This window comes from Rousettus aegyptiacus, unplaced genomic scaffold (assembly GCF_014176215.1).
Source record: "Rousettus aegyptiacus isolate mRouAeg1 unplaced genomic scaffold, mRouAeg1.p scaffold_m13_p_3, whole genome shotgun sequence".
Lineage (NCBI taxonomy): Eukaryota > Metazoa > Chordata > Mammalia > Chiroptera > Pteropodidae > Rousettus > Rousettus aegyptiacus.
The window spans coordinates 132,352,286-132,372,310 of NW_023416306.1; the positions used below are offsets into that span (position 1 = coordinate 132,352,286).

General features: G+C 38.2%; 1 protein-coding gene across 2 annotated transcripts; it reads right to left on the reverse strand.

Annotated features, from left to right (window-relative positions):
• Window positions 1–186: 186 nt before the first annotated feature.
• Window positions 187–17,733, reverse strand: SPG21 (SPG21 abhydrolase domain containing, maspardin). Of its 2 annotated transcripts, XM_016141062.2 has the most exons (9): window positions 17,498–17,731; window positions 13,736–13,822; window positions 10,828–10,989; window positions 8,041–8,121; window positions 7,061–7,206; window positions 4,663–4,771; window positions 3,871–3,978; window positions 1,863–2,003; window positions 187–914 (listed from the first exon to the last, which is right to left on the reverse strand). In XM_016141062.2, the coding sequence occupies exons 2-9, from the start codon at window positions 13,796–13,798 to the stop codon at window positions 798–800; spliced, it is 927 nt and encodes a 308-aa protein (XP_015996548.1). In that variant the 5' UTR covers window positions 13,799–13,822; window positions 17,498–17,731; the 3' UTR covers window positions 187–797. The 2 variants fall into 2 exon arrangements, with proteins under 2 accessions (XP_015996548.1, XP_036095463.1); XM_036239570.1 differs by lacking the exon at window positions 3,871–3,978 and having other exon boundaries at window positions 17,498–17,733.
• Between the last annotated feature and the right edge of the window lie 2,292 nt (window positions 17,734–20,025).

Genomic DNA, 20,025 nt, shown 5'->3' on the forward strand with positions numbered 1-20,025 from the left:
GTACCTGGCACATAGTACCTCAATAAAAGATAGCTACTGTTTTTTTATAATGAGCAAACTGCACCTTAGAGAGATTAAGTAACTTACCTAAAGTCATACCAAATTGGCAAATGACATGATCTGCTTCTCAGAAAGTCCTAGGTCTGTGTAGCCCAGTTGGACATCTATAATAACCACAAAAGCCACTCATTGAAATGAAATTTTTATTCCAAATGACTGTAATGGTTAGAAAGACAACAGCTAAAACTCAAAACAATTTGCTTAACTGGAAATTAGAAGTAGTTGATTTGCTGGAGAACAAATGGTGGTATGGTAGTCTTGGTACTCTGGTAACTGTTATAGCCAAAAAAGCATAAAAATAACCAATGTCCTTCTGATATACAATCTGGATGTGCAGTATTTATAGCAAATAATGTAAAAATAAAAAAAGGAAGAACAGAAAGAAAAGAAGAAAAGATAAGGAAAAAAACATGACAAAATCCCAAACCTCAGAAATTAACATTCACATAAGAATACAGAGGTGAAGACTTTCGGTAGCAAAATTTTCACAATTCTTAAAATGGGAGTCTTCAAAAGTACTTCTTCAAATTCAAAAGCTAGAAAAACTGAGAGGGAACAGCTACACTGGCTTAGAAGAGCTGCCACTTGTCACAAAGGCGGCAATCAGTCCTACTTCCAAACACAGTGACAACCAGCGAGCCTGACAAACTGAGCAAAGAGGCCGACTGGCGGGCACTAACGTCACTGACTGTACAAGAACACGCTGGGTCACTTGTCGTTACCAGCCAAAGCCCCAGCTATTGCTCCTCCTGACTGATGCTGAGGTTGCCTTTCTGCACCTCGAGCTCCTCGGCACTGACCATCGATGGGTCAATGGCCGCGTATTTGGTTCCATGGAATTGCAGCAAATGTATCTGTAGAATTGTAGAATCATTATTTTAAATGGCACCATAGTATATAAATGTTTTATACTTCTAAAATTACAGAGTTCATATATACTAATTTGATAAACATTGGAAAACAGAAAAGTCAAAGTATATTTTTTAAAAAATCACAATTGGGATCTTTGTCCCTCATTTAATACGTAATCAGTCTCTCCAAGTTCTTACAAAGCTTCATAAACATCTAAAATGGTGGCATCCTGCTCCAAGAGTAGTTGTTTACCCTCCCCCTCTGCTGCTGCCACTCGGGTTGTTTCCATCCTTTGCTGTTCTTCCTACCACCAGGATGAATGTCTCTGGGCATCGAGTTTTTCTGTATTTAGGATCCTTTCCTTAGGATCTATTGCCACAAGTGGATGACAGGATCAAAGCAGGTGACTTTTTTTAAGGCTCTTGATACTTTCTGCCAAATTGCCAAAGCGATAATGTCTCACTCTATTCTAATATTAATTTAGATAGAGGATGAAGAGGTGGTGGGGTTTGTTAGTTTTTTTGTGTGTGCTTTTTTAATGCATTAAAAATAGATCAAGATGTCACTTCGCAAGACTCAGATTGACCCCAACTCCCTGGCCCCACCATTTAGGTCTGATGTCCTGCTCTGATTGAATTCCTTGTGTCCAGGAGGCAAAGTTACATCATACCAAATGGCGACTTCAGTTTGTGAAAGTGGGCCTGCTATTCTTAGAAAATGGATGGTGGGCAGAGAGTCACCCAGTGTCTCTAATATACCTGCTTTAATTCTCCTGTAAATTATTAATGCAAACCATCTTTACTGAGTCAATGCCTCATTCCTTCAGAGAATTCTACAGTTCTCTTACTTTTTTACTCCATCATCACACACACACACACACACACAAAATGCTTTGTTTCAAACCATACATTACGGGTTCAAAGTGTTCTGGGTTCCAAGCTGGGACTTACCTGTACATAAAGATTCACCTCTGCACTTCTGCACAGGTAGGGGAAATTGCCTCCAGTTTTAAGGTGAGCCCTCCGGGCATTAGGATACAGTTTGTACATTTCTTCTTTAGCTTCAGTTGAAAGTGCACTCTGGTCAAATACCTTTGAACAAAAAGACATGGCTGAAACCTACTGGTATTTTAATATGTCCTTTTCATATTATAGAAAGTGCCACCCCAAGCATTTCTTTCTCACAAAGAGATACTGCTAAACCCCTCTGCAGCCTGGGCCACCTCTTCTTGCCGATCCCTGGTGACTTTAACTCCAATGTTAAGATGTTAGCTACACATTTTGCTGCCAAACATCTCTTGCTATCTTTGGGAGGAAAATTCTACTATGAATTTCCTTTTCCTCCAAACATAGGTGTAACTAAATTAGCAGAGTATTAATAGTGAACAATCATTCTAGAAAATGCCAATTAATTTCAAAAATATCATGAAATCCAAAAGAACTTTTAAATGTTACTATTAGTTAAAAACAGCTAATAAGTAGTCCATGCTTATTTAAAGAGTAAAAGAAAGAGTCCAGATCCCTTCCTGGGGGAGCCACTGCTTGCAGTTTGGGGCACATGATTCTAGACATTTTTCAATGCCCATATAAACATGTTTATGTACATATGCAAAAAAAGTTTTTCAAAAAGTAATTTAAAGATGAAAAAAAAAAAAAGCATCTCCAACTTGCTAAAGTTTATAGACAGTTTTCAGTGACCATGTACTCAAGTAGTAGGTGGTTTTGAAAGATGAACAAGCAGATCAATTGCTCTGAGACATGGTAAATATCAGAAAGTAGAGATTACAGCGCAGAATGATAAATTATTATTTACATGCTTATAATGGATAATTTCCCAACAAAATTAATCTTTAAAAATACCATGATATTTGAATATAGGAATAAATCTATTTTATGAGGCAAAATAGTTATATGATTTAAAAAATAAGCCAAAACCATAGTGAAATACCACTTCATATCCATTAGGATAGCTATTATAAAAAAATAGAAAATAACAAATTTTGGTGAGGATACGGAATAATTGGAACACTTGTGCATCGCTGGTAGGATTGTAAAATGGTGCATTTGCTATAGAAGATGGTATTGTGGTTCCTCAAAAAGTTAAACACAGAATTATCATATGACCCAGCAATTCCCTTCTAGGTAAATACCCAAAAGAATTAAAAGTAGGGACTCAAACAGATATTCGTATATCACTGCTAACTGCAGCATTATTCACAGTAGCCAAAAGGCGTAAACAACCCAAATGTTCATCAACAGATGAATGGATAAACAAAATGCAGTATATCCATACAATGGAGTATTATTCAGCCTTAAAAAGAAATGGCACTCTAATACATGCTACAACGTGGTTACCAGAGGCTGGGGGTGGGAGTAATGGGGAGTTATTGTTTAATGGGTACAGAGTTTCCGTTTAGGATGATTCTGGAAATGGATAATGGTGATGGTTGCATGACATTGTAAATGTACTTAATGCCAGTGAACTGTAAACTTAAAAATTGATAAAACGATAAATTCTGTTATATATATTTTACTGTAACTCAAAAATACATGAAACAAGCTTTTATACTAATTAGACTTTATGGGATTCTTGACTCTCTGCCCTCCTGAAGCACCTTCTCTTTGCTTCCCAGATGTGTAATAACTCAAGTGCAATGTCTGTTGATGAGAACAGCAAAAATATACCAAAATAAGTGAGAACAACTATGTTTGTTTAAATTTATTCTGATTTCAATAGTGCTATTCCCGCTAGGAAAAATATAGGATAAGCAATAAACATATTATTTTGGAATTAAGAAAGCTGAGGGGTAAAAATATTCAGGGCAGCAGTCGAAGAATATTGAAAAATTCAACTGAAGAACATTGAAAAATTATAAAATAATTATGAGGAGGATCTGGACATATACATTGAAAAAGATAAAGCATCTATTTTACTGGGAAAAAAAAAAAAAAAGCTTACATCCATAATGGTTACAGGAATGTCCCGAATTTTATGAGGTTCCACATAAGAATTTTGACAATTCAGGGTAAGCCTTGAAGCCAGTTCACTCTGACCCAAACTTTCTAGCTGTAGAAAGAAAACAGGTAAAGTTTTTGAATCAATTTTGTCTTTCACCTTTCTACTAAATCCATAGATAATATTTGTGTTCATAAAAGTGTTGTCATGTGTGGTGGGGCCAGAAAGGTCACTGATGAGGAAACACATATATTGAATAACTATGAACTGGGCCTCTCAGGTGGTGACATTTTTCTCTTCCAGGAATCTGGCCTTCCATAGCTTTCAACCTGAACGCTGCTTCAATCAGGTGCCTGTGGGCAGCAAACCAATTCTTGCAGCTCAGAGATGACAGATAAACTTTTAAGAGATCTTAGAGCTAGATGTATACTCAGAAAAATCATCTAGCCCAGTAGTTCCTAAATGCAAGTCTATACACCTGCTACATCAGATTCACTTGGGGGAGGTGAAAGAGGGGCGCGGAAGGAAAACACAGTGATCCCAGATCCCATGCTCAGGAATTCCAGTTCAATGGTCTGGTGTAAGGCCTTGGAATCTGTATTTTCAAAAGCTCCCCCAAGGGATTCTGATGAGTTAGCAGCAATAATATCTGTCTGGATGTATTAAAGTTGATCTGGAGGACTGCTTAACAAGCAGCTCCAATACATACTCAATGAGACAGATGTGTTTTCAGGAACCAAGCAGATATGAAAATTCCCAGTACAAGTGTCTCCACCCTAATGCCATGATCCTTACCCTGTCCACCATGAAATCAATAGCATCAGCCATCACAGGGTCCACTGGGCCAGATGAAAAGTTTCCAAGAACTATTTTTTTGAGCATAAATGATGGCATCAGCCAAAAGCTGTAAAACAAAGACCTTATAAACTTCTAAGACATAAATGGCAAATATTCATTCCATCCTGAAGCATTCTATTAGTAAGGTTCTTGGGATCTGGATATAAAAAGACCTAGTCCCTTCTTTCAAAGAGCACAGCATCTTGTTTTTATGTACTCTTTCCCAAGCTCCCAAAAAACTATGGTTTAATATGATTAAACTTTTGAGGATTTGAAATAATTATAAGTGATACTTCAAAAGACCTTTACCAAGGCATTTGGATGATTCCAAGGTTTTCCCCCCCTAATTGGCCTACTATTTCCTTTAGAAAACTGAAAACTTAAAGATATGAGCCTTCAGATTTATATCACTTTTGGATTGATAATTCAAGGTAGACTGATGGATATTTCAAAACAGTAAAATGAAAAAAGGAATTGTACTTCCCAAAGTCTGCTACTAGATTCAACTGGATTAATTCAAAGCAATTCAATCTTTATAAATTTTGATGTGATTTTTGGTTGATATTTATTCCAGTAATTATAAATGATGAGAACCATTATATAGAGTAAGCACGAATTTCTCTAAGCCTATACTGAAAATGACTTATAAACGGTACAGACCACTATCTGATGCATATTCTCAGTAGAACAGCCTTGTTGGAAGTTGAGCTTCCCTCACAAGGACAGTCAGTCATCTTTCAAATTCTAAATTCTTTACCCTGACCCCACAGCTTTCTTATCTTCTAATGGCCTGATGCCTAGGTATGCTCTGTGAGGGGTGGACCCTGCTGGCTATGCTTATCCCTAGTAAGCACTAGGATATTTGATAAAAAGTAGCTGATATACGTGAGCACAAAGCAGGACATTCTTAGCTTCTGACAACTGACCCATTCCCCGTTAAGAAAAAATGTGCAGCTCACTGTCAGCATTAATTTAATTTTACATAAACATATTCTTTGAGGCTGAAGCAAATCTGACTGGTTTTCAATGTGAAAATAAAATATAAAAACTGTTCTTGGAGTTATTTCTAGACAGAACTTCTCTAATCCTAATGTAACAGAAAAGTATACATAAATTGGATTCATCAAATGAATCTTTGGCTAACAACTTTTTGTGAATGATGTTAATATCACACATAGGAATGCTATGTTTTCTAGGATTTGACATTTTCAGTGATCGAGAATTACTATATTTTATAAATGGAAATATCACTACTCAAAACAGAATGCTATAAATAGAATGATGTCATTTGTTTCCAAAGACTATCAATACACTAGAGCTATGCAAAAACAATAATAAAAGAGAGATATTTCATGGCAAACTTTGGGGGCAAGGTCAGAACTATAATCTGTGAGTTAGCCCAGGGCAAACAGGAAATGGGTTAAAACACTAAAATTCATAAAAATTAATAGGTTTTAGGCATCATCTGGACATGAAGACTTTGTAGCTCACATATACAAGAAATTGCTGTGTGAATGCTGACAGAACTACTGAGATGACATCAGGAAAATTTTAAAAAACAATAGACTACAATCTTAAGTCGATGTGAAAATCATGAAAACAACATTTACTTATAATGTCATGTGAAAACCAACCTGATCAGACAGGTATGTTTAGTCACTGGGCATTTTTTTAGGGTAGAGCCTAGGCTTGCTAGCAATGAAAGAAATGCACATTTAAGTCAGCTTTAAGTACCACTAGATACCTATCAGGCTAATTAAAATAAAAACAACAATGAAAGGATGGCTCTTTGGAAGGAAGCACCCCACTGGTTGCCACACAAAACATTCCACCATTTCCATCTTTCTGAAAAGCAAGCTAACATTAAGTGTCATGATGTGCAGAACATTTGCTGACAGACTAAATGCTCTAATCCATTTTGGGAAACAAATCTCAAGGAAATAGAAAGAGAAGGAAAAGAAGTAATTTGTACAAAGATTTACAGTAGAAAATGATGAAAAATTGGGAGAAGCTAAACTGTCAGTCAATACACAGAACTGTTTATACAAAATTATAAATAGAACAAGCAGAATACAAGAATGCACATGCACGGAAAAGAAACTATAAGAGCATATGAATGTATATTAAATAAATCTAAACAATAATTTAGAGTAACAGGAATAGTTCAATTCAGAGTTCATTAGGTTATTTTCTTTGGCACAGGTGATTATTTCTAATTTTAAAAGCTGGGGCAGTTTCAAAAGTCAGAAGTAGATATGACCTTCCTTCCTGGTACATCAAAAAACAGAAGCCAACATTTTCAAAATTCCACTGAACAAAAATAGTAAGAATTTGGGCCAAATGTTTATGTTCCTACCTGTTTGCAGTCCACGTTTGATTAAAGATAGAGGTGTCACTGAAGGAATTGCAGAGGATGAGGGAATGGACCCTGGGAGATTTGTGAGTATATTCAGCAAATTTCTGGGCCAAAAAGCCTCCCAAAGAAGCCCCAAAAAGATGAACCTAATTGTAAACAAATACAAGGAGGATTCTATAACAATGATCAATCCTGAATATAAATATAAAAAAAAACCTGTTTGTCACCAACCACAGAATAGAAAGTCACTACCAGTCAATAGACTAAAATAGCTACAGTACTTAGAAATTTAGGAAGTATTGTATTTAAATGCAATTTATACATTTATCAATAAAACAATACAACTGTGCATATAAATTATACAAAATATTTTTCACAGATTACATTAGAAAATGAAACCAATTAGCAGTTTATGTTTAAGGAAACTATGATTCTAGTAATTCTACTTCATACCCAAGAGAACTGAAAACATATGTCCACACCAAAACCTGTACATGAACATTCACAGCAGTGATATTCAAAATAGCTAAACATCCTGGGAACAATCCTAAATTGTACCAACTGATGAATGGATAAACAAAATGTACTATATCTATACAATGGGATATTATTTGATAAGCAAAAGGAATGAAGTACTAATACATGCTACAACACAGATGAACCTTGAAAACTTCATGCTAAATTAAAGAAGCCAGTCAGATAAGACCACATATTGTATGATTTCATTTATATAAAATATTCAGAGTAGGCAGGTCCATAGAGACAGAAAGTAGAGTAGGTTGTCAGGGCTACGGGGAGGGAAGGTAAGGAGTGACTGCTGAGTATGGGGTTTCTTTATCATACACTTTGAGAGGGTAAATTGTACGGTATGTGAATTATAGCTCAAAAGAGCTCTATTAAAAAATAAAAAAGACAACAACAGACTTTACAATGTAAATGTTGCATTAAAATCATATGTCATAATTAGTTTGACTACTCACTTTATCCAATTGTAAATGGTCTAAAAGTTTTCTGAATCCATCACAGAATTCAAGATGGTCCCAATAAACTGGATATTGCAACTGAAATAACAAATTTTAAATTTTATTTTAGAAGCTGTAAAGGTAAAGTGTGTATCTGAAAAATTTAGGACTCCCATAATAGCATTTCTCATTTGCTCAAGCTCTGCTCCTTATTCAAAATATGTGAAATAAGCTCTGACATTCTCCTACACTTCAAAATTTACATTTTACCTAACAGACCTATTTTATGGAGAATAAAAGGTAAGCACACACTAGTGATATTATGTGAATAACAATTTCAATTCACATCAATTTCTTTTCCAAATAGCTGAGAAACTCTAAGGTTCAAGAATGCACAAAGCCGAATCCATCCAAGTAAAGAAACACTGTTTTCCCTTAAATCCAACTTCATTCTGAACTATGGATCAAGAGAACTAGAAATCTGTTCTAAGGAGAATTCCCTCTCTTTTTGGCAGCATTTCTTTAAGGGAGTATTCAATAAAATTGCTTCTTTTCTTTTAATTGACTTAGTCAGTCTGTCTGATTTCTTGAACTTTTAGTCAAGCACCAAAAAAGTATGGTGCTTGACCCTAAAGAGTCTGTCTATTAATGTGAACGATGAGGAAGAAAAAGAAATAAAAGTCACCAACTCCTTTCTAAGGAACTCAGGCTTGTCACCTAAGAATTCCCCTCTCTTTGATATGTAAAACCTGCCTGATGGGCTTGTTGTTTTAAGCACTTAGATCCATTTTGTCACTGATCATTAGAATAAATATTGCCATGTAAATTATGAGATAATTTCAGATTTGATGTAATGTGTTACTTTTACTATTAAAATTCCATTTGTGGATAAGATTCTGCTATTTTGAGACAGAATGGAGAACAGACTCTACCTAACAGAAAATTCGAGAATTTGAGTCAGATGATAGCCTAAAAGAAAGGAGATTATATTTTTATAAAACCTTTTATTTAAAATATCTGTGCCCTGAGAGATGATAAAATTGTATATAACTTACTACACACACACAACTGAGTACAAGTAAAATTGGGAAATCTGAATAAGATGAATGGATTACATCAATACCAATATCCTGGTTGTGATATTGTACTATAGTTTAACAAAATGTTACCATTGGGAGAAATGGACCAAGTATAAAAGAGATATTTCTCTGTATTTTTCTTACAACTGTATGTGAATTGAAGATTTCATTTAAAAATTTAAGTGAAAAAAGAATCTGTGTATTTTAACTGCTTGATACTAATATCTAGTAAGTTTTAACACCTCATTAGGCATTAGGAGTTAGCCATTCTGATCAAATCTTAAGGACAAAGTAATTTTGAAGACACTGTTTGGCCTTTTCTTGATTCATTATCTAGCTAATGAAATAGGGAAAGCCCACATCAAGAAGCTTAAGAGCAAGAAGAAATATTCAGCCAGAAGGTAAGGCTATTGTGACTGGCCAGTATGGAATGATAAACAGTCAGTTTTCAACAGTGCTCTAAAGTGGGCCAGACACCTGGCGGCTGCTGATCAAAAGTGGCCACCAGGAGAGGCACTATCACATCTTAGGCTGCAGAGGATTGGGATGAGGGTAGTTACTACCCTGTTCTCATGGAATGCTGTCCATAATCAGTGATTATGGAAAACACAAGTGAGGACTGTGTCACAGAGACTCAAACATGTCATATGAGGAAGAGTTCAAAAATCTGAAGAAATGTGGCCAGAGAAGACCCAGGAGGAAGACAGCAGGCAGTGATGATAATCAGTTTTCTCGAGAAATAAATGGGCTGTCAGGAGAAAGAGGAATTGGACTTGTTTTGTGTGGTCCCAGTTGGTGGTGACCTCAGCAGAATTTTGGGTTACTTTCCAAGAGATGAGATCTGGTCCACATGCTCCCTCTTTCAGATAGTAAATAAAATGTGTGATAATGGCAGTAGTCCCACAGGAAATACTATTTATCTGCTTATATTCCAGTCCCAGAAACAAGTGCCAGCTCCAAAGCAAAAGAGTCTCTTCTTCCTCAGAAGTTAGGAGACCAACCTCCATTGTCATTACACAGTCAAGGCGTGCCAGAAAATCAGTCACAAGCAACAGTGCCTTCCCCATCCACACCTTTCTCCCAGAGGAGATTCAAGAATGATCAATGGGAAACTTGATTTAGACCAAACTCAGTGATAAAATAACAATTAGAAACCAAAAAGTTCTTAACCAAATACTAAGGATATGAGCTAATCAATGAATCTCACTTCAACTGCCAAAGGTTTACATTAAAGCAAGCTTTCAGTCACCTGAATGTCAGCAGATCCTTACGCTATCTGATATTCCATGCTCAGCTCTATTTGGAAGCAATGGCGTAATAAATGAAGAGAGGAAATGGAGTCTGAAGCTGAGCTTGGTTCTCCCTCTACCACCTTATTGGTTGTGTGACCTGCAGTGATCACTAAAATGGCCTGCACCTCAGTTTCCTCATTTATGAGCAAGGACAATGCTTCTTACCAATCAAATGTGTGAGAAGAGTTATAGGAGAGAATGTACATAAAAGCTGGAAGTAGAGAAGGCTTCTAACAGAGGCACGCCCTCTTTGCATCTCTCCATGTCTGTGTCACACACCACCTTCCTTCAAAAGGCTGTTTCATATTTTAAAAAAGGAAAAAAATATCTTACCTCAAACAAAAAAGTGTCCATTACTACAGTTGATCAGAAACAGAAGCATAAACCCGACAAAATGTGGACCTGAACTGTAAGACTGAATCAATAATACTTACAGCTATAACTCGGTAACCCCATCCAGTCAAAGCCAAAATCTGCCGGAAAAATACATCTGCAGTCCCGCTGACAGGGGGAAGAAATATGAGAGGACATCTGATATTTCTGGGACCTGCATCATAGAGTGACCATATCTTACTGTCATCATCATCCACGATAATCTGGAGGGAAAGTTATAAGAAAAAAATGGAAAGTTTTATGGATTTGGTTTTTGTACTGTTAACTTCACACTGTAATTTTGCTGACAATTTTAATACCACTGCCTTGTTTGTTAAAAGGTAACCTGGGGGATCACACCAGACTAGCATGTATAATAAACTGCTTTGGTCTCCTTTTCCTTCTTCAGTGCTAAGGAAAAATTCCACAGAACTGCTTTACACTCTTCCAAAGAGCTGCTTTCTCTATCAGTTTTAAATTTTCCTCTCCATCCATGATTATATGAAGCTTATTTTGTTTACCATTAAACAGCAAACTCTATACATAGCATCTTATTTCTTCCCTATACTTCTGGCTGTGTGTGCGCATGCAAGCATGTAGGAGGAGGGCAACTTGCATAGTCATTCTCCAGTGCTGGCCCAGCAGAGTCAAAGTGCGAACAGGAGAGGGGGAGGCAAAACTCCAGGATCTAGGGAGGTACTGGGTAGAGATGGTACCGCTCAGGAGATGCTTCAGGAATCAGATCTAGACCAAGCCTCCGAAGGGGAAACCTGCTAGAGAGGAGGGACAAGGCAGGTATAGGTGTTACTGTCCTGGGAGAATGTTTCAAATCATCTGGTCCAGTGTGGGGAGTGGGCATAAGAAAAACTGGCTTTTGGGGGAAAAGTGGGTAGAAAGAAGAAAGGTCATCAGAAACTCTCCTGATTTAATGGTTCTTGACTCAATAGGGAAAACATTAAACAGTAATTGCGCTGAGACAAGTCAAATGCTCAGAACAGTTTGGCAGATACTGAGTGCTCAATAAGTGTTAGCTATTAGTATTATTCCCTGTGTGGTAGTTCAAGTTTTTTTTTCTTTCACTGACTTTTGGTGGTATTTGGAAAAGTACATTAACTGCTTGAACTTTTGCCAATGCAAATCAATATTTATCCTAATTTTACATTAAAAAGTTCAAGGCCCCAGGTTCTATTTTCTGAGCTCTCCTAGTTGGCAGCACTGTGGGGCCCCATGGTATCACTCTGGGTGGCAACACACTAACCAGGATCACTGGTATCACCGGGAGCAGACAACAGGGCAAGGCAAAGCCTATAGGGCCCAGGTTACAGATGGTCGCAATAATATTTCATGCTCATGTTTTCGCCCTTTGTATTTTGCCACTCACATTTTTGCTTTTCATATTTCGTTTTTGCTTTGATTGGGGTAAAAATCTCTCAAAGGCCTTTGAGAGTATACACAGCAAATCTCAATCTTATAGTAATAAAATTCATTTGAAAAAAGATGTTCAGAACTCTAAAATTTTCTAGAAAATTATTACAATAATCCACTTTGGAAGAAAAGTAATAAAAATAGCATGTTCTTTTTTTTTCTATCCCCATCCCCTCAGTTTTATTAAGATATAATTGACATAATACATTCCAAATAAGCCATAAATACTTAAAAGTTATTTATCACTTCAACTTTCTCAGAGTTCTTTGCGAATTTTGTCAGAATTCCTTTAGAAGACACAATATCTGTTTGATAATTTAAAAGCTAGTATCATGAAATTTAAAGCAAACTTATTATGACTTGTGTGGACCAATTTACCTGGCAACTGGAGAAAATCACATCAATAAAAGAACTTCCTATAACTGCTTCTAAGAATATTAAGATAAGTTTGTGCTGTTCTGAGTCTGGCGATCAGCTTGCTGAGTGAGTCCACCAAGATGAGCTCACACAAGTTAACTTGAGGGGATGAAACAAGGCAGAGGGACTTCAATAAGTCTCCCTTTAGCATGGGCAGTAGCTTCTCAGGTGGCAAGAAGGGAGAGGGATCCCTTTGATAAGAAGCCAGTACTCCTGGCTTTGAATTTAGATTAATTTGATTTTAATCCAGACTCTACCAGGCTGTGTGACCTTTACCATGTTAACCTCTGAAAATCTGTTTTCTCATCTGTAAAATGGGTACATTGCTACCCACTTTGTTAAACTGCTGAACGCTTAAATAAGATATCTGGGGCCTTCCTGCAACAGCGCCAGGTATTTAGCAGGTATTCTGTCTATACTTGGAAAACTGTATCTTGAAATTCCTACATGGAGAAGAATTTTGTTATTAATTCAAATTTGCATGATACTTCCACAGTTGTCTACCCTGACGAAATAATAACAGAGACATAGATGATCTCCAGATCATACTTTTGCAAGGGGATCAGCAAAAATTTTAAGCTGTGACTTGAACAGCCTTTGTCTGGTATGATCTCCAAACATTTAGAATTAATTTGGGACCTAGAGTCAGTAGTCAAATTTCAATATAAGTGTTTGGGGTTTCTGGACATCCCAGGCAAATAAAGTTTCCAGAAGAGGACTATGAAAGAGTGAGTGTATCATTGAAAACAGAGGATCTCTAATGTGACCCATTATAAATCTTAAATCTAAAGAACAGAAAAATGCTTTATAATAGAATATGACTGCATTTTTTGTATAGTTGCTGTTACTGTAAGTTTTCCACTAAACCATACAGAGGAGTATACTTATTTTTGCTTGCTTGAATATGTAAAAACAATTATGAGTACAGTTATACTCACTTTTATTCTTGAATGAGTCTCAAAAGTTGACTATACTTGACAGAGAAAGGGTGAACTTTATGCTCTGCAACCCAGAGTCATGATACTTGGCAATCTTTACTCTCAAACGCTACTAAGACATAACATCCAAATCACACACAAAAACAATACAAGATTTTGCAAATAAGAAGTGTAGTAAAACCATACATACCTTTTTAAGGGGAACTGTACTCCTAAACCAGTTATAATCAGGAGAGACTTTAATCTCTCCCATGATTAGCTGAAATGGAGGTTATCCCTGAAATAAAAGCATGTGATGTTTCACTTCAAGAATTCATACTTACATCAGAACTAAATGTAGAGTCTGGTTTAGCTATGCCGAAAGTACATACTTGAAAGCTATTTTACCTTGTTGGAATATTCTTAAACCACACACACAAAAAAACAATTTAGTGAAATGCTATAATCCTAGAGCAAGAAGAGGCCCTGAAAGAGTTATTTGAACCTCCTTAGTTCCGCCAGAAGGGGAATCTGGTCTAGAAAATTTTAATGACTTACCGGAGACCCAGGGCTATTGCAGAGCTAGGACCAGACCCATGAGTCCTGATACCAGACTGCCTGTCCTAGATAAACGATTTGAAACTGCAGTACCATTACCTATCTTTTGACAGTAACTTACTAATCCATTTTAATAAAGATGTTCCAGTCCAGTAGAATTATAGGGGAATAGTCCACACTAAAGAAAGGAGTTAATGTAAGCCTGCTATCTGATCAATTCACAAAAAGCCATAAATATAACTCTAGTGGAACATAACTTCTGAACCTCACATGTAGTTCTTAATGCAAAATATAGGAAAACTTGCTGTTCGTATTTATTTGCTTAAAAGTGACATATTGTCCTCTGAAAGGTCTATGATAGCAGGGTAGACTTGAAGGCACTATAACTAGCAACAAAAGAAAACATGTGCCTTTAGAAAAAAATGTGGTCTTTAATTGTGAGATTAGTGATTTCTAGCTTTTGTAGTTCTGTGACCTTGGAATAGTCGCTGATCTCCTTTAGGCTTGGTTTTTTCATCTACGACTGTTTCACCACTGTCTCTCCAAAGCCTAGAACAGTGCTTGGTACACAGCAGGCTTTATCTGTTGACTAAATGAGTGACTATGGCCTTAAGAGACTGAACTAAGCAATCCTAGCGTCCCTTCTAACCCAGTTAACAATGGGCATTGAACTGGCTGAACATCTTCAATTTAAAGGCCACCCCTCTTTGCTCAGGCATCTGTGTGATATCATAACAGGAACCTGAAATTATAGATCCCTGTTGCAGATTCTTATTGTCAAGTGAGGAACTTCCACCCAACTGTTTGGAAGGAAAAGATTCAAATATTTACATTCTACTCTGCCCTCTACCCCAGGGCAAGTCTAGATTTCCTAGCAGGATTAAGATGAGTTTGAGACCCTAGGATTTAATTCCTGGGCTGACTCTAAATTGTCATTTTAGAGGGACTTCTCTGGACTGGGCAGGGGCAGGGGATTCTAAACCCAATGGAACGCTTCCTCCCTGGCCCTCCACATCTTGACCCTCCGCAGAAACACAGAGCATTGAGCAGTCTCAACTGTTACCTCTAACCTTGGGGGATTACTAAATTGAACTCCAAGGAGATAGCAAATGTAGATATCCAATGTTAAACTTGATTTACAAACTTGCCATTGTAATAATGGTCTCTTCTCTCAAGGTGGGTACTTTTAGTATGGTACTTTTATAAAAATTTGTTAAAATCATAAATTGCTCTAAAGTTCCAAGAAAACCATTAGCCAGTCTTATGCTGAAAATTAGTATGCGCAAATATAATTGTTATTCATACTGAAATAAAGAAAGTCATTCTTTGCTTATTTTCTCTTAACAAATACTAACATGTTAAAAAATCTAGCCATTTGAATTATAGCCTTTCTGGAATATTTTCTACCTGGATACACTTGAAATATTCCTATATCATCTAAATACTTCCTAACGGAGATATTTTCTAGTATTGCATTAGTATAAACAATTATATTTTACAGGAGGAAATATCAAAAATAGGTTTGGCAAAAAAAACAAACAACAAAAAAACATCTACTCAATAGCTAAATTAGCTAAAGCCAGAAAGTTTCCTTCTAGATTTACCAAACTAGGCATAAAATAAGTTATTCATAATTTGGAATCAACTTCAATGTACAAACCAAACTACTATACAAATACACATCGTACACAGGCACACACATTCACTGTCATCCACTTCTTCCCATAGCAATAGAAAGATGTTCCTTACCACAGTCCTCAATATTATTCACAATTACCCCAGTGTCATAACATTTTATAACTAATCTTGCTGGATGGAGAGATTCCACCCAACTGTGACTACATTTTTGTAGAGGCAAGTGATTTTAACACTTGTGCTAGTTTGGCAGTACATGAAAGGTAAGATAGATACCAAATGTTGCATATGACCAACTGACATCTAAATGAAAAAAAGCTCATGCTGCAAAGGGAGAACAGCTGTGTGGAATATGAAAAGGAAGTTTGTTCTCTGAGCTCTTTCATCCACTAAAGGGGTATACTTTTCCAAGTCACAAGAGGAACATTCTGTATACAGCAAAAAAGGTTAACTGAGATTGTGACCAAACTGGTCAGTATAAAATAAGAAAGAATGTGGGCCATGAGCTCAGCACTGGTTTGATCTCACAATTCAATTCTTCACAAAAACAAAAGCACCTGTTCATGCTGATAGAGAAAGGGCTAGAGAGATTATCCTTAATCTTGACTAAGGAAACCCCTCCTCAGGACATGCATTGGACACCATGTCCTCTCTGGCCCTGGTGCTGTTTGACAATAAAACTGCCAGTTGTGAGTGTGCAAGAATTATGAGTACTTATCCCTTTAAGTTTCCACAGAAGCTACCAGTTTACAGTCAATGAAAGCACTTTACAAATGTTTGTCACATAACTAGCTTAACTGGTCAGAGGTTTTCTGATCCTTTACCTCAATCCGTAGTTGATCTACATATGGACAATCTGTAATTATTTGTAATACCGGTAATCACAAAATATAAAACCTGAGAGTCTCTAGGCAGTGCAATTGACTTTTTAATGCAAGTCTCTATACTTTGCTATAACAGTACATAGCTATCCTCTTTTTAGATCTCTTTAGGGGAAGATTTTTCCTCTTTTATCTTCTTAACCTTATGAGAGAAAAAGCTACCTACATATTTCTTCTATGAAACCTCATTTTGTGTTGTCTTGGTATAAAAGCTTTTGGAAATCTGCACACAGCTATTATGAAATTACTCCTCAACCTCTTGAATCTTTGTGCTAACAGGAGCTGGAACATCGTAGGTGGAGAAGCAGCATAAAAGCAGAACTCATCACTCTCCAGGAAAACGAAAAGAGGAAAAGTGAGACACACTAGTCCTGCTACCTTTCTCATCCCCTAGTCACAAGTCTCACACCCAGCCCTACTCAGCAATGACAAAAACAGTCTGTGGCACAATCTCCAAAGTAACTGGGTTCTGCTCAGAGTTCTTAAAAGTTTACTGGGAAACATGTTTCTGGACTGCAGCAGTGTAGCCCCAGGATGGGATTACAGGACTATGTCCTGATCAAGCAACCCTCACCGCCACCCAGATGATCCTCACACAGACCCCCCCCCCCCCCATACTCTCCCAGTCCCACCGGTGACAGGCACACAAAGGCAGGGTCACGGGTACACCGATTACCCCCATGAACTGACGCAAGCTCAGACACACACACACACACACACACACACACACACACACACACACGGACATGTGATCACGTACGTGCATGGTCACATGGACAGGCCCACTCACAAAGTCACACAGACAGAGGCAGCAGCGTACACTACATACACACCCACCTGCAACTCCATACACATTACGCATCACATCCCCGCTTCCCAGGGCCTTGCCCACCCCTCACCTGCCGAGGCCGCCCCCACGTCCCTGTCCCTCCTCCCCAGGGTGGCTCTTTCCTCCAGAACGAGTGCGGCTGAAACCGAGTCCGGGCCGTAGGCCGGGAGAACCCAGGACCCACAGGAGAAGCAGTCAGTGGGGGCGCGCAAAGGGGCCGGCCTCCGAGGGGCGGGGCGAGCAGCCGAGCGAGCCTCAGCCGCCGCGCTCCCTCCTCCCGAACCTTCCGCGCGACTCTCTCGCTTCCGGGTTTGGAGGGGGCGGGACCACGTCGTGAGGAAGGGGCGGGGCGACGGCGGTTACCATGACGACGGGCGGGCGGCTAGGGTGAGACTCCTGGCACCACTTCTTGCAGGTGGAGGAGCTGGCGTCTGCATCCGAGGTGCTGGCGGGCGCGGGGAGGTGGTCCGAGTTGCCTCTAGGTCAGCTCTGGGTCAACTATCCGAGGTGGGCACCGAGCAAGAGGTTACGGGAGTTGGTGGAAGGGGTGCCAGGCCCCGGGACCTGCTTCTGCCTTTACTTCGTGCCCTCTTGGAGGAAGCAGATTCCTTCTCTACTGTGTAAAGCTTTGCAGAGACCCCTTTGGATTCCAGGCTTGAGTGAGCTTGAGTCTTCTTTGCAAGACTTTTTTCCTTTGGCATAGCCACAGACGCCCTCCATAGTCCTCCATTGTTAACACCTCCACTTCCCTTTCCAGACTTGTGCTTGACGTTCTGGGGCCTTTCTTGAAACAGCTCCCAAGGAGCCTCCAGCTCTTTCATCAATTTCCCTTAAAGGAATAGAGAATATTTATATATTGCTAATCGTTATTATTAAGCAAGATGTTGCAGATGACACGATTCAGTAAGAAATGTGCAGATTTGCTGAAAGAATATATAAAATTGAATAACATTTAAATCTTGTTTTAAGATTTTAGTGACCCTGCCACAAGGTCCTGTTGAAAGTGCTTCTCTCTAATCTGTTTTAGGAAAAGCTTGTACCCTGTATAAATGCCTTTGGATTTTGCCCTTACCCAGGTATCTATTGATGTGATTAAGGTCAGAGGAGAATTCGAGTAAATTGCATCCTTAGTTATGACCTCCGCCCTCCTGCTCGGGAGCCCTGGGTCCCAGTCTAGAACTTGGACAAATCCCAAACACATTTTCCAAGAACATAGTAAAACATTTGCCTACCCACCCCGCCGTCACCTCTTTCAAATTTAGTCACTCACAGGAAGCAGTCTTTTATTATAAGAACCACATAGGTTACAGGGCATGTTCCCACAGAAGATTTTTAACCTCTGGGCTTTTCCTTAAAACTTTGGAATAGTTTAATGAGTGGAATAACTGGCCAATCATTGGTTGTATGTAAAACCCGTTATGGGTACTCCTCACCGTTATCTGTCCAAGTGAGCTGGGAGCTTTAATTTAGAGCGAAAGGGCAAAAAGTCATTCAACCAGTGGCTTAGCAATAGATACTAAGGCTCATAATAGATACTAAGTGTCTGTTGAATGAATTAATGAGAGAATAAATACATTTATTTACATATCTACCTAAAAACTGTATTCCTTAGATCCCACATCCCTAGACCTCATTTTTGTAACAGCCCTTATGTGAGGTAAGCTATATATGTGCCCAAATATATTAGCAGTCCTTATGTTAGTTTGGTAATAATTTTTAACTTGACTATTGATAATGAAAAACTACTTCAATATGTTTTGTTACATATATACTTTAATTAAAATGTAAAAAAGTCAAACCCAAAATGTTTTCTTTCCCTTAGATAAAAAGACCCTATAGTCATGTTTGGATCCTCAGTTGTTCTACAACACATGGCGAGCACATTGTCCATTCCCTAATCCAAACAAGGAACATTTAATATCTGTGAATTTCAGCTGTCCTGTAATTGCACAACTGCAGGGAGCAAACTTTTGACTCAGGCCATAGTACAGACAGATCTGGGAGACACAGCTGTGAGAGTTTGCAGCTGTCGTGATTGGGGTCTATCAAATGGTTCCCACAGCACCAATCCTTGTGTGAGAATCTCACTTAAAAACTGGAATGTTCACAAAATATTCTATGAACACCAAGCAAAGTAAACAGATGGCCAGCTGGCTCTCAGAATTGCCCAAACCCAAACTCTATCCTTCAAAGCAATCTCTTGACAGAATAATATTTGTTTTTAAAACACACATTCATTAAATACTGCCATTTGCGACAACTGGATGGGCCTTGAGATAATCATGCTAAGCGAAATAAGCCAGACTGAAAAAGTTGAAAATCACATGGTATCACTTATATGCGCGATATAAACTTAAAAGCAACAAATGAACAAGACAAACAGAGACTCAGCGACATGGACAATGGACTAGTGTTTACCAGAGTGTAGGGAATGGGGGAAGAGAGAAGAGGTAGGGTAAAAGGGGTCAAATATAGGAGGGTTGGGGGAGGGAGAAGTGGGTAAAGGGGATCAAATACATGGTAGCTGAAGGAAACTGGACTCTGGGTGGTAATTACACAATAGAATATATAGATGTCAAATTATAATGTACACCCGAT